This window comes from Orussus abietinus, unplaced genomic scaffold, assembly GCF_000612105.2.
Source record: "Orussus abietinus isolate OABI.00-Male unplaced genomic scaffold, Oabi_2.0 scaffold335, whole genome shotgun sequence".
NCBI classification, from domain to species: domain Eukaryota; kingdom Metazoa; phylum Arthropoda; class Insecta; order Hymenoptera; family Orussidae; genus Orussus; species Orussus abietinus.
The window spans coordinates 27,521-42,224 of record NW_019394514.1 but is presented as its reverse complement, the minus strand read 5'-3'; the positions used below and the strand labels follow the sequence as shown (position 1 = coordinate 42,224).

Sequence of the window (14,704 nt, the reverse complement as noted above, 5' to 3'; positions counted from 1 at the left end):
CTACCAAGTGATACGATAATATAGACAGATCTCTCTGCCGTGAGCTCGATTCGAGACATCCTCGAAGAACGTTTTTCTCCACTTCGTGAGCAAACCGTCAACGTGAATCGTTTATTATAACGAAGATATGGACGTAGAATGTATGTAGATCGCACGTAGATGCGGCTACGAAGGTAGCAGAAATTATAGAGAGAGAACAGAGGGCCTCTTTTCTTAATCTCTCTCTTTATATGAAACATACGCGACCTAGTATGACGCCAATCTATCAATAAAGGAGAAAAATAAAGAAAATTCACTTTATTCTCTTTCCTTTTCGTTGCTTTCACATGCTTATAAAGAAAATTGCTGATTTTGTGGGCTCCATACATCCTACGTCCATGAACGAAGACCCTCCAGATGAGATTTCTTGGAGTTGGACTTCTTCCAAAGATAATAAATCATCCCATCTGCTCTGAAAATTCTCAAATAACCGAGGACATAATTATTACCTGGACAACAATGTCCAAAATCCCCCTCACAGAACACCTCGATTACGTTACAATGATATTCCTCCATCCTGAGCGTCTAGGGTTCTATTTAAGTACACTTCGAGTAGTGATATTAAGTACTAGTCGATAATTGCTTAATACTTCCCGTGTAAATTGCTGCCATTAATACTTGGATTATAGAATTAAGATTCGTAAGATGACGTTTGACATTCCTGACAAGCCGTCGATCCACAAGAACCTCCGACATTGAATTATCCCCACCCGACAGATCACATTTTCTCATTAAGTACGTTAACATATAAATCTCTTCAATAAAAGACCAAATAAAAAAAGGAATGAAAATAGATACAGCCAGTGCAGATTTCTATGAATCTCTCTGCGAATTCATAAACGATTATCGCGCAAAAATAAAAGAAGTAATACGTGTAAAACCACCGTTACTTAAGTACATGTAAGTGACACATCGATCGTTTCGAGTTCCTCCTTGGTTCGAGGACACCCTGCTAGGTTATGTCCGACACAAGTTTCCTAACCTTCAAAACGAGGACCTCAAACTCGAAACTCTACTAGGCGTTAGCCAACCTGGAAGGCACTCTGGATAAATACGTTTTATAAAAATACTTTCGGATTTTAGGTATCAGTCATTGTTACGCACTGCACTCGAGCCGAGCCATCGGTTCGCCAGGATACTACGCAGGATACTTTGCCGTAAACGTTTCCCCCCAAAATCTCTCTTTTGCCTGGTCGACAAATCCCAGGGAACACAAAACAGGGGGGAAACCTCATGCCTGGTCAAACCTAACCTCAATTATTGACAAACCTCGTGCGACTTGGTCTATAAATGCAAGACCCCTTGATCGTGGCTGAAGTGGTTATGGTGGTGATGGTGGTGATGGTGCAAATGATGGTGCTGCGACGTAGAGGTGGCCCCATCGTCGTGTAAGGTGATACCTGTCAAGTCGACTATCTCATCGGCATCCTCGTCGCTACCTGTCGCAGCACTTTGTGTCGATTGATGGCTTCCGGATGACAGCTGGCTGTTACGAGAGAATGATCCACGCCGAGGAGCTGACAATGCTGCTCGCTGGTTCGCAGGCTTCACCGTTATGATAAGGTTTGAAGAGTTGGCAATCATCATGTCTGTAACCTAGTTAAAAGGAGGTTATGTATTCCATGTATTACACGTGTGAATTAGCATAAGGAGCTCCCACTCTATAGATGTTCTTGAAATTTCATTTTAAACACAAAAATTAGTTTATTTATCCTAGACTAGAACCAAGAATGCATATATATTATTTTTAATGAAATTTCATGAGCACCATGTTCTTCCTTAGAGCCTCTATAACCATGAGCCGAAATTTCCAACGATTCAATGCCCCCAGTTTGGAGAAAAGTTTTATAAACACTTTTAAAGTTTTATATATATAGAATGACCTTGTCATATCACCTTAAGTTGACACGGGATATCTAGAGAATAGTTTTGATTTAAAAAATAACAAAAAAGTGTCAAATAAAATAGTTTTACCAAAGCAACATATGATGTTGGTGGTTGCTTTTTATTTGGCAAAGATTTTCAAGATTATTCCAAAGTTAAATGTTACCTGATCAAGAGTCTTTCCTGCAACCTCGATGCCGTTGACTTCCAGAACTTCGTCGTTGACTGCCAAGAGTCCTGTACTTTCGGCCAAGCCACCGGGTACGAGTCTGCTGATAAATACACCTGGAACCTTCTCGATACCACCACCTGCCGAGGGTGGGAGCACACGAAAGCTCTCTCCATCTTTAATATAAAAGCCTAGAGGCTTATCCGATCCATGCTTCAAGAGGCGCACACGACGACAGGTCTCAGGAAGAATATCAACGTCGATTATCGCTGATACCTGTATTTGTTACAGACTTGACAATAACTATACAAGTAACTTTAAGAAGTATTAAGGATGAAGTGAAACCTTCCATAAACCAGTCAACTTGAATAAAGCACTTTTTTTTAAGAATATTGGAAAAAACTGTCTGCAAATTCGACACATGACTTGTGAACACTAAAGAATTGTCCTGACGCTTTCAAAATTTGGATTTTAGAACAATATTGTTTGACTTAGCCTCAACCAGAACCAACAACTAGTTCCTCTGTGGGTTTCACTTCACCTTAATAATATATGAATTATATCATAAATTAATAATATATGGAAACAGATTACAGACCTGTCGAAAGTCATGAGGATTAGATATAGCAAGGGACTTCGGTTTACCAGGAGTTCCTCCTAAAATACTCGAAATCAGGTTTTTCGGTTTCATAGTCCCATATCCGTTTATGTCCTCCAGCCCATCCCCTAAAATCCATCAATTAAATTAGTACAATTCATTATATTTTACGTCACTATTATTTTCATTTTCTTTTACAGAGAATATGTGACAAGAATGCGAGAACTGTCATATTTTTGCAGTATTACGTGTCACCTAGGACACTTAAATCGAAAGCTAGTCAATGGAATGCAGATGAATATGCAGATGTCTACTCGCATCGATTAAAATTCATCAGCAGTGATGCATCCGTTTCAAGGTACATTACTATATGCCATTAAATATTCCTTGCTCGCAGCCCATGTGCGTATTGAGATTCATCTATTCGCATTCGTGAGCTGGGATTAATGGAATGATTGGGTAGCGATAGCAAGCAACTTAATGAAGCGATAAAATCTAACCTCGAGAATGGAGAGCAGCGTGACTAATTAACATGAAAACCCAAGATGAGTTAACATCACCGTTGCTTCCGTTAAATTACTTTGAAACAGTCGATTTAACATAACTGGGCAAAGAAAATCTGAGCCAGAAATGCAAATCCTTTTCTCTATATACAAATTCTCAACAGAATGCTAAGATTAGCGTATTGTATATTTATTAGCAAAAATTAATGGAATAATCGGGAACATCGAGCAACATAACGAAGCAATAAAATCTAACCTCGCGGATGGAGAGCAGTGTGACTAATTAACATAAAAACCACAAGATAAGTTAACCTCACCGTTCCTCCCACAAAATTATATTGAAACAGTAGATAGAACATAACCGATCGAAGCGAACCCAATGCATAAACGCAAATACCTTTTCTCTGTATAAAAATTCTCAAGAGCGGCCTCGCAGCCAGTAGAGCTCTGGCGAGATTATTGTCGTTATTAATGGGCAGCAGGTCTCCGTCGGTAGGATCGGTGTACCATATCAAGAAGTTAAAATCAGGTCCCAGATCGTGCCTCTCCGACAAGAGCTTCTTGAAGTCCTCATAGCTGATGGGTTCGTTGCGGTTTATGGAAAACCTTATAATGTCGGCGTCAAACTGTTGAAGAGAATAGAGTCAATCGATGGTCTTCCCACGCTCCGAAGGGGCTACCGAGGAAGTCATCAGGCTCTCGAAGCTATGTCTCACCTTGCTTTTGACCGCGACGATGCCGTTGTCTACGTGATGGTGAAGTTTACTTTTGGACATGGTCTCTGGAGGCTCGAAGGCGAGTTATGAAAAATCCCGTGATGCGTCTCACCTCTCCCTGGAAGACCTCGACGAGCCTTGAACGGGTCGGCGAGATGACAGGCGAGATGACAGGCTACGAGGGACGCATTTTGGGCCGAGGCGAGCGCGAAATCTGGTGTAGGTGACGTCAGGGACACCTGCTCGGTGGCAACGCCACTCGGCCGTTCCCGATCCGCCTCGATTCGCCTGTCTCGACGTGTTCACTAGCTCCTAGGTCGACTCGACTTCTCCCGAGGATTCGCTCGACGGCTCGACTATCAGCTCACGTACCGCGGCATAGCAGACCTCGATTTCTCCGCTGTCTACGTGCGCGGATGCAGCCGAGCTTGTTTTCACGACTCGTCGGCTCGCCAGTCTTCACCCATCTCCCCGAGATGTGTCGCCGGAGCTCCGGGAGAGATGACGTATGGTCCGAATGATACGCTGCGACGACAGCGCCGCCACTCGTAGAGGCGTTCAACTATTAATACCAGGGGGTCTATTACGTAAAACAAATTGAGCGAAAATGTAAAAAATGAGTAGCTTACGGTATTACGTTCCGCTTTGGGAGTGAAAATGCGAGACCATTCATACGAACTGGCTCGGCAGGAATTTTTAAGTGAAATAGTGAAGCATGCAAGAAAAGATAGACAAATAAACGCCGTGAACGCCATCTTCCATGGATTGTGACACGGAAATTCAAAATGGAAAATCTCCTGGGAGTTTTGATTTTTGGCAACAATCGTATTCGGGGACGTAATAATAACCTTATTAGAAGAAGAAGGAAATTAATAATCCTTGACGAAATGATTTAACAGAATTTTTAGGGAAATTTAACCCCTTGAGCGCGGAGGCATTTCGACATACGGGCGAAATTCGTCTGACCGTGCAGGCAATATTCGACCAAACGTCGGGCGCCCTTAGGAGCTCTTAGCAGCCAAAGGGTTAAAGTGTCATATATATAATATAAAAAAAAAATTAAATTTTGCGAGTTTCAGGACCTACCTTAGGGTTTCCATATTCACGTTTTAAAGTATGAAACGATTTGAGACATCCAGTTCGTAGAAAAGTTTTATGAACGATTGAGCTTTTGGATGCCACTTTCACATCCCCTTAACACCTCTTAAGCCGTTAAAAACCTTTTATCTCGCGTTTCTTTTTTTTTTCCATGCTAAATGCCAGGTTTGCGAAATATCAGACTCGATCTCGCAGACGTGAAAATGCATGTTAAGACTATTCCTTTAAACCTCGATAGCGATCGACAAACGGCGTTAAATGCTCCCTTAAACCAGGTTTTCCCCTTAAAAGTTAAATAAACGAAAGCAGTGGGATTCTCGCAACAGTTGAAAAATATGCCTCGACTCGGAGGGGTCTTTCTTGTATTTTTTGCAGAGCTGATTTTTAATATCAGCTTTTCTCGCGCTTTTCCCAATGATTTGCGATCCTTCTCCGAGATCCAGGAGGATCTGGGGGATTGCTTCGAGGAATTAACGAAAGGATATTTCGAGGGCCTTAATGAGATCGTGATGGTTGGCTTTGGAACCGATTTTTGGCTGCCGAAGGACTCGGAATGGATTTCGAAAATTATTTTGAACCCCGGGGTAGACGATCCTTCGTCTCTGTCGTTTCTCGATAAACGTGCTCTGATATTTCTGAATGGGCAGGATTTTCATGAGGATTTAAGGTGGGAGAAAAATGTCCTTTTTTCAATCTTGTCCGGAATAAATACACTTTTTTTTTCTTTTTTGAGAAATGAAATTTCGTAAAGCCTTCGTAATCACGTGTTAAATTTTCAAATTATCCCGTGCACCGAGTTTAGAGAATTTATGTAAAGATTTTGACGTTTTACATGTATTTAAGGGGATGCGAAAGTGGCATCCGAAAGCTCAATCGTTCATAAAACTTTTCATAGAACTGGGTGTCTCAAATCGTTTCATACTTTAAAACGTGAATATGAAGACCCTAAGGTAGGTCCTGAAACTCGGGAAATTTCATTTTTTATATACTATTTTTAAAATACCTATAACAAAATTTGAAAAGAATTGAAATTTCATGAGTTTCAGGACCTTCCTTATAGTCTCCCTATCCACGTTGTAACGTTTCAAGCTATTCGGTAAATCGAGTTTGGAAAAAATGTTTATAAACCAAACCTCATCGACGGCACTTTCACATCACCTTAATGATCCTTTCATATCACCTTAAGGTCCTTGGAATACCTGAAGAGGGGTCATCCTCGCGAGCCTCATCTCGTCCGCATTAACAACGATCCGAATGAAAGTTCTTCGACTTCTGAACAATACATACAGGTGTGAGAATAAATTTGCGGTATTAATAAAATTGAATATTCACGCGACATTAGAATTCGAATAAATAAGTATAACGTAACCTTCAGTACTCCAGCCGAAGATTCTCGTCGGCGCAATTACCATCAATTAACTTACGCAAATATTAATATTACATGGATTTTTGCAGACGATCGTGGACTACTTGGCGAGTATAGAAAGAAACGCCACGTTGGCTTCGAACGTCCTCGAGGAAACCGGAAGTAAGGCTCTTCGTCTCTTCAGCTACAGCGTCTACTCCGAGAGAAGTTGCGGTCCTGCTCGTATCCTGAATTACGGGAATTATTATTGCGGAGTCAAGCCTGCCATTGCCCCCCGAAGTGCATCCCCCAGTAAGATGAACCTGCAGAGATGTATTTTTAAATTAGGGGTGGTCCCCTTGCCGCCATTCATGAAGAAAAACGACGTCCTGGAAGAGTCGGTCCCGGAGGGCGCCGAATGGTGGCTCTTCAAGGCCATTGCAGAGAAGCTGAACTCGACCCTGGAAATTGTTTGGCTGTTCAACGGCACCATGGCAAGGAACGGTGTATCCAGAGCCGAGATGGATGTTGCAATCGGGACCCTCTTCCAAAAGGACCACCCTGGAGTGATATACTCGACGAGTTACATGTTTTGGGCGGGGAATGTGCTGATGCCGAAGAAAGACCCTATGCCGCTTTGGCTGAACCTTTGGTTGCCTCTGCAACCGACAGTAAACTGGATTCATTTTCATAGCAAATAAGTTGGAAAACGTCCTATTCACTTTTTTTTGTTCGAGGGGCTATTCACTTGGAAATCAGTGAAAACGATTTTCTTCTTGGAGAGCATATGTGCCCATAATTATGAAAGTGGTCTAAGTCAAAATAAAAAAAAAAAATGAGTTTATCAGTTATTTCACGCCATATTATTTCAAACGAAATTAATTCAATGTAATTTCGAAACAAAAAATATATGACTTAGACCACTTCCATAATTATGGGCACATATGGCCTTTGATTTTATATAATAGACAACAATATGATTCGGTAACAAGGGACGTTTGGCCTTAAGATTTCGATTCAGTAAACTGGATTCATTTTCATAGCAAATAAGCTGGAAAACGTCCTATCCACTTTTCTTTGTTCGAGGGGCTATTCACTTGGAAATCAGTGAAAACGATTTTCTTCTTGGAGAGCATATGGTCATTAATTTCATATAATAGACAACAATATGATTCGGTAACAAGGGACGTTTGGCCTTAAGGGGATGTGAAAGTGGCATCCGAAAGCTCAATCGTTCATAAAACTTTTCTTAGAACTGGGTGTCTCAAATCATTTCATACTCTGAAACGTGAATATGGAGAACCCAAGGTAGGTTCTGAAACTCGGGAAATTTCATTTTTTACAAATTATTTTTAAAATACCTATAAACAAATTTGAAAAGAATTTAAATTTCATGAGTTTCAGGACCTTCCTTATAGTCTCCCTATTCACGTTGTAACGTTTCAAACTATTCGGTAAACCGAGTAGGGAGAAAAGTTTTATTAACAAAACCGCTTCGACGCCACTTTCACATCACCTTAAAATTTCGATTAAGTAAACTGGATTCATTTTTTCATGAAAATCGGTCGAGTGTTTCTAAATGAAACAACCAACTCACCCCCTTGCTCGGCCAATTTTGAAGCCTGATTTCACCCCTAAAAGTGTTTATCCACCGATAAAAAAAAAAACACGAGTCCCTTAGACTTTAGTCCTCTTTAACATATTTAAAAATGAACAAAATCGGAGGGGGGACACCTTAAGTACCTTCCTTGTTAGTTCATAAGCGGGATATTTACACTGAATCGAATTTTGAAACGGGAGATTTTTTGGGAGTGCAATTTTAAAATGCAGAATTTCTTCCGAATGCGAGATCTAATGTGGGTGTAATGTTAAAACCCGAGATTTATCCTGAGTCCAATTTTAAATTGTGAGCTCGAGTGCCTCTTTGACGTTTCAATTGACATCACCTTAATTAATTGGAAATTAATTGCTATTCAGGTCTGGATCGCCGTGATCGCCTCGGTGATCATAGGGTGCATCCTCACCTCCAGGATCCCGATCATCAGGAAGGAATTACCACCACCCAGCATCCTGGGGATCTTTCTCGGGCTCGGTGAAGTCGAAAAAGCTCGCAGGATCTCCTCCAGGATCTACTTCTGCTCTTGGGCGATTTGTGGATACGTTATCGTCCAGAGTTATCTGGCAGACCTGACGGGCCGTTTCACGATTCCGACTCCTCAGAAGGAAATTCAGTCCGTGGAAGAGCTGGAACGATCTGGGTATCCATTCGCTGGGATTGGGGTTACCAGAGAGGAATTTCAGGAATCCAATCCGGGATTGTACCAGCGTTACGAGGTGACGTAGATTTTATTTCAATTTAATGAAGGTGATGTGAAAGTGCCGTCGAAGAGGTTTTGTTTATAAAACTTTTCTCCCAACTCGATCTACCGAATAGTTTGAAACATTACAACGTGAATGGGGAGACTGTAAGGAAGGTCCTGAAACTCATGGAATTTCATTTCTTTTGAAATTTGTTTATAGGCATTTTAAAAATAGTTTATAAAAAATGTAATTTCGCGAGTTTCGGGACCTACCTTAGGGTCTCCATATTCACGTTTTAAAGTATAAACGATTGAGCTTTCGGATACCACTTTCACATCTCCTTAAGGTGATGTGAAAGTGCCGTCGAAGAGGTTTTGTTTATAAAACTTTTCTCCCAACTCGGTTTACCGAATAGTTTGAAACTTTACAACGTGAATAGGGAAACTATAAGGAAGGTCTTGAAACTTATGAAATTTCAATTCTTTTGAAATTTTTTTATAGGCATTTTAAATATAGTTTATAAAAAATGTAATTTAACGAGTTTCAGGACCTATCGTAGGGTCTCAATATTCATGTTTTAAAGTATGAAACGATTTGAGACACCCAGTTTTATGAAAAGTTTTATAAACGATTGAGCTTTCGGATGCCACTTTCACATCCCCTTAAGACCGATAATCAATTATTAAACGAAACCTCCACGACTGCAATGGCATCGACTGTTTTTGTCCATCCTTTTCTCTTACATTTATTACATTAACAATGATTTTTTAGTATTAAATTTCTGCCATTTAATTAATTCTTTTTCATTGAATTTCATTATCAGGAGCTGGCAGACTTTGACACGTACAAGCTCATGTCGGACATGATGCACAAGCGAGCGAAAAGTGCACTTTACACGGATGGAATCACGGTAAGGAAAGAAGGCACGTAAAAGGAATTCTGCAAAACCACTGCCATTAAATCGGAAAACAATTGAAAGCAATTGAAAATATTCTCTCCCACTGAATACCAGACCTAACAGTAACGTAACTTAAAACTAACAAATAACATAACGTTCGTTACAATGTAATAACCTAACGGTTACGTAACATAGATCTAACTAGTTACATGACATTTGTTGCTATCATATCTATATAAATCTAGCATAACTTTGTTATTCTCATCTTACATTACGTTACTGTCCTGATATTACTGTGTATATGCAGCACATATCTGTAACAATACGAAACTACATTGGGGCTAACTGTCATTTATTTTATTACATCATCGTCATCATCATTGTCATAATTCATCGTCAAATGTCACAATATTAATATATGTCATATATTGTTTACTACTCGTATGAAAAAATGTGACTTTAATTCATACGCGCATATACATTATCAGTCATTGTTTGCTAGTCGTATGAAATCCTAATTGTCTTTAAGTAAAATCAGATAGTTTATCATTACATAATATCATCGAAAGTCATTTGATATGTCATTTAATATCTAACTATTGTCAAGTACCAGAAAATAATTAAAAAAATAAAAAATGATATAATTTTGGATAAAATTGCATCATCCTTTTTATTAAACGTACGAAAAATTAATATTATTTCTAGGTAACTGAAATTATAACATCAATATAACATCAATATAACATCAATATAACATTAATATAACATGTTACATAACATGTTACCATCTGGGTGGGAAATAATAACTAACACCTAACTTCCACGTTACTTTTATGCTACATAACATGTTAGTTTTTTTTTTAATTTCGAAAACGTAACATTTACCCCACAGTTATATAACAGTGTTCACTGGGATTATAATTTGCCTAATTTTTTTGTTGAAATATTCCAGATTCGCCTGTTCGCCGGAAATGCGAAGAAGAGGGGCATCGTGCACCAAATCCCGGAAGATTTGCGTCTCTATCCGACTGCTGCTCTTCTTCCAGAGGGGTCCAAGCTGTTATCAACCGTGAATCGAGCGATAACCGATCTCTTTGAAACCGGCCACATAGAGCATTGGATGGACGAATACGCGAAATTGGAGAACAAGTCCATGGGGTTTTACGAGTCCGCAGAACCCTTGGAAAGCGAAACCCCCGAAGAGCCTGAAGAATCTAGTGAAAAATCTCGAACGTACACGACGGACGACTTCCAAGGAGTCTTTATCATCTACTCGATCGGAATAAGTGCCAGCTCATTGGCTTTCCTGATAGAACTCTTATCAAAGTACAAGTTCCCCCTCTACAAGTTGGTCCTGAAATTGCGGACGTATTTGGTATTTTCAAAAGTCCAAGTCCCGATTTAATTTTTTTAAATACCTCCCAAGGCCACTTACAAATATTTCAATCATCTTGATTGAAATATTTGTGTTTAAAAGTGATTATCATTTTAATTATTTTTTCCTACTAGACAATAGTTAGATATTAAATGACAAATCAGATTTTCAATTAAATTATGTAATGATAAACTATCCGATTTTACTTAAAGACAATTAGGATTTCATTCGACTAGCAAACAATGACTGATAATGAATATGTGCGTACGAATTAGTCACATTTTTTCATACGAGTAGTAAGCAAAATATGACATATATTAATCCTATTACATTTGACGATAAATTATGACAATGACGATGACGATAATGTAATAAAATAAATGACAGCATCAATGTGGTTCTGTTTTGTTACAAATTTGTGCTGTATATACACAGTAATATCAGGACAGTAACATAATGACAATAACAAAGTTATGCTACATTTATATAGATATGATAGCAACAAATGTCATGTAACTAGTTAGCTCTATGTTACGTAACCATTAGGTTATTACATAGTAACAAACGTTATGCAATTTGTTAGTGTTAAGTTACGTAACTGTTAGGTTTGGAGTTCAATGGGTATGATTAATTGTTACCGTCTAAAATGAACGGATAAAAAAAGTACTCGTATAGAAAAGCCGATCAATTTGAAGGATTCAAATTGATTACATTACGATTATATGTGCCCATAATTATGAAAGTGGTCTAAGTCATATATTTTTTGTTTCGAAATTACATTGAATTAATTTCGTTTGAAATAATATGGCGTGAAATAACTGATAAACTCATTTTTTTTTTTTTAATTTTGACTTAGACCACTTTCATAATTATGGGCACATATTTTCAGAGTCAATCATACCTTGTAGTCCTGGCGGGTCGTTAGTCCTTGCACCTCTCCAGGGGCAAACGCAAAAGGAATATCAATAATAATTTCCGCCATAAATGAACAGAATACCCGTCGATAAAATTCGAGACATTCCGAGGATTCGTTATGTTTATTACGATTTTATTTCGAGGGTTAATCATCCCTTGTAGTCCTGGCGTGTCGTTACTCCGCGGATCCTTGCACCTCTTCGGCAGCTTAACTTGTAAGAACGTCCTTTTTGCGGCCACGGCTCAGCTTAATCGCTCTAAATCCATATCGATCGCTGTAAACAGTAGCTGGTTATAATATAGTAAAATAGTACGTATCCTAATGTGTCCTGCCGCAAGGATATCGAGTTCACGCACTTAATAATAGGTAAACCTAAGCTCCTCTCTCCGACAGTAATAAAAGCACGCACTCGACGTAAGGGATGCAAATCGCACGGTACTCGTATGTATTCATTGTAATTCTCCTTTTCCGTGTTACAGCACAGTGGTCCATTGTATAGTTTAATATAGTAATATACATAGATTCTTTTTAATATCGCTTCCTTCCCTTATATCGCGTCGGTATCGAAAAAGCTCACCAGGTCGATTCGGCCAAAGTCTCTGCGCTTTTCTCTTTCTCTTCTGGTTCTTTTTTTTTTCCTTTTTTTTTATCGAGTATAAAGGGGAGGAGGGGTTTTGCCGAAGTATGCCAAAGTGTACCAAATCATGCCATTTACGTATCGACTCGAATTTACCGGCCTCGAATTAGGGTGTACCGAAAGTACTCTCTAAGGCTACACTTAACTAATTAGTTATCATACTATCAGTGGCGCAATCGTCGATAGACATTACACGAGCTACGAGACAGTGTTTATCCGATTTAGGAGTAATTACGTCTAAACATTGACAATCAGGCTGCCGTTCGCAATTGCAGACCAAGCGGTATTTCATCCCTTTTTTAATATATAAAAAAGTCAATCGGAATCGAGAATGAAAGTTTCTTCAGAAATACTGATCATTTTTCGTCCGTGCATTTAGTACTTGCGAGAAATAAAAATAGGTCCTCTAGCCGTCGATTAATTTAAACGTTATGTCGAATCTCAGAGACGAACGAAATTTTAAGTTTATGTCAATGTGGCTCAATTGTTTAATTAATTAAATCTTTGAGCAACTTCGATGTACCGAATCGTTTGAAGCATTGCCACGTAAATATGCAAGTCCTAAGAGAAGTCCATGTAATTTTTATTTATTAGAAGGAAAGAAAAGGGAAAGAAAGAAAAAAGGAAATGGCTTCCTATTCCAAGCTACAGTTTTGCGTTTTTGTTCCCGCTGGTCAAAAGCCTGTCCTTTCACCGCATATTTCGCTATTTTTTTACTTTTTCTTTTTCCTTTTGTTTATCGACAAGGTACGTAGGCCCTTGTCACACCTGTTCATCGACACCGCATGATTCTTTTTTTCCACCTGCGCACCCGAAGGGAGAAAAGAGTCGACCTTCAGAGAAAAGAGAGCCCTACGTTAATTCGAGTAATAAATTGTCTTATCACAGTGGGTGATGAGACTCGATGTGTCCTAGAATCGAGATGTCTAGTCACAGTCGATAAAAAGGCTCGTCATTTACAATCGCCCTGTTTCCACGATTTCACTCTCTTCTGCCGATCAGCTGGATTGCCGAGGAAGTCGCTGCAAAATGAACACCCAATGTCAATTAACCATCTCCTACCCTGAGAAAGAAAGAAAAAAAAAACTAACTGAACCGACGAAACACTTCTTCAAATAGTACCAATGAGATATTTTCTTAATTCAAGGAATAATTCCAGTGAATTAATTATTCCTTGAATTTAGAAGATCTTCCTTTAGTACTCCAAAGAAATACTTCGTCGCTTCAATGTTGTTAAAAAAATTCACTGAACCGAAGAAACACTTCTTCAAATAGTACCAAAGAGATATTTTCTTAATTCAAGGAATAATTTCAGTGAATTAATTATTCCTTGAATTTAGAAGATCTTCCTTTAGTACTCCAAAGAAATACTTCGTCGCTTCAATATTGTCAAAAAACACTCAAAAAAATTCACTGAACTGAAGAAACACTTCTTCAAATAGTACCAAAGAGATATTTCCTTAACTCAAGGAATAATTCCAGTGAATTAATTATTCCTTGAATTTAGAAGATCTTCCTTTAGTACTCCAAAGAAATACTTCGTCGCTTCAATGAAATATTTTTTCTTATTCTCCACGTCACGGCAATTACTTCCACTCCGATAAAGAGATGCAACGGAATTGACTTTTCGTTTAATCGCTCAGTACGTCCTATCGGTAAAGTATATTCGACATCCCCAGCAGAAATTCTGCACGCGAGAGTACAAGACATTGCCCTCGTTTCTATTGACTTTGAAGTGTGATTTGTTCGCTGATAAAAATCCCGATGTAAATTAACGCACACGACGATATCGCGTTCGGCATCTGAGTTAAGGGATTTTCGCAGCGCTCCGGTAAATCGCCTTTCAAGCCGGCATTTTTGTAAATAAAAAAAAATACAAAAAGAGCATTCTTTTGTTTAATAGTAGTACAATACCTTCCTGTACTTGAATTTGGATAAAAACGTTTTAATTCTTAAAAAAAAATTCTTGAAAAACCGTAATTGTTCGGTGGGTCAAAGTGGTGTAACCCCTTAATGAACATTACCACGTGGCGTTACATTTATCTCAAGTTGAAATGCGCCAACACGATAAACATACGACGTTAAATGTATTTCTACATTTTATAATATCCAACAATTCGACCTTACGATTTTCCCCAGGCATTAAACATGAATAACGAGGTGTGTGGAATTTCCATGGATTCTTATCAGCGTCCACTTACGACGAATAAATCCCTCTTTTTTTC

The 14,704-nt window shown here is 38.8% G+C and overlaps 2 protein-coding genes across 2 annotated transcripts; one reads left to right on the top strand and one right to left on the bottom strand.

Annotated features, from left to right (window-relative positions):
* Positions 1 to 315: 315 nt before the first annotated feature.
* On the bottom strand, positions 316 to 4,419 carry LOC105696150 (partitioning defective protein 6). Its single transcript, XM_012418379.2, has 5 exons — positions 3,910 to 4,419; positions 3,591 to 3,819; positions 2,691 to 2,818; positions 2,090 to 2,368; positions 316 to 1,635 (listed from the first exon to the last, which is right to left on the bottom strand). Exons 1-5 carry the CDS (start codon positions 3,967 to 3,969, stop codon positions 1,324 to 1,326), a joined length of 1,008 nt encoding a protein of 335 aa, XP_012273802.1. The 5' UTR covers positions 3,970 to 4,419; the 3' UTR covers positions 316 to 1,323.
* Positions 4,420 to 6,261: 1,842 nt separating this feature from the next.
* On the top strand, positions 6,262 to 10,988 carry LOC105694660. The gene is made up of 5 exons (XM_012415535.1): positions 6,262 to 6,315; positions 6,463 to 7,023; positions 8,330 to 8,686; positions 9,477 to 9,563; positions 10,504 to 10,988. The coding sequence occupies exons 1-5, from the start codon at positions 6,262 to 6,264 to the stop codon at positions 10,954 to 10,956; spliced, it is 1,512 nt and encodes a 503-aa protein (XP_012270958.1). The 3' UTR covers positions 10,957 to 10,988.
* The last annotated feature ends 3,716 nt before the right edge of the window (positions 10,989 to 14,704 follow it).

Excerpts from the sequence above, each read along its gene's own strand:
- LOC105696150 (XM_012418379.2), bottom strand. The coding sequence starts at position 3,969 with ATGTCCAAAAGTAAACTTCACCATCACGTAGACAACGGCATCGTCGCG. Across the intron at positions 2,369-2,690 it reads ATCCTCATGACTTTCGACAG|GTATCAGCGATAATCGACGT; the intron begins GTCTGTAATCTG and ends TAACAAATACAG. Across the intron at positions 1,636-2,089 it reads CAGGAAAGACTCTTGATCAG|GTTACAGACATGATGATTGC; the intron begins GTAACATTTAAC and ends CCTTTTAACTAG.
- LOC105694660 (XM_012415535.1), top strand. The coding sequence starts at position 6,262 with ATGAAAGTTCTTCGACTTCTGAACAATACATACAGGTGTGAGAATAAA. Across the intron at positions 6,316-6,462 it reads GGTGTGAGAATAAATTTGCG|ACGATCGTGGACTACTTGGC; the intron begins GTATTAATAAAA and ends GGATTTTTGCAG. Across the intron at positions 7,024-8,329 it reads GGTTGCCTCTGCAACCGACA|GTCTGGATCGCCGTGATCGC; the intron begins GTAAACTGGATT and ends ATTGCTATTCAG.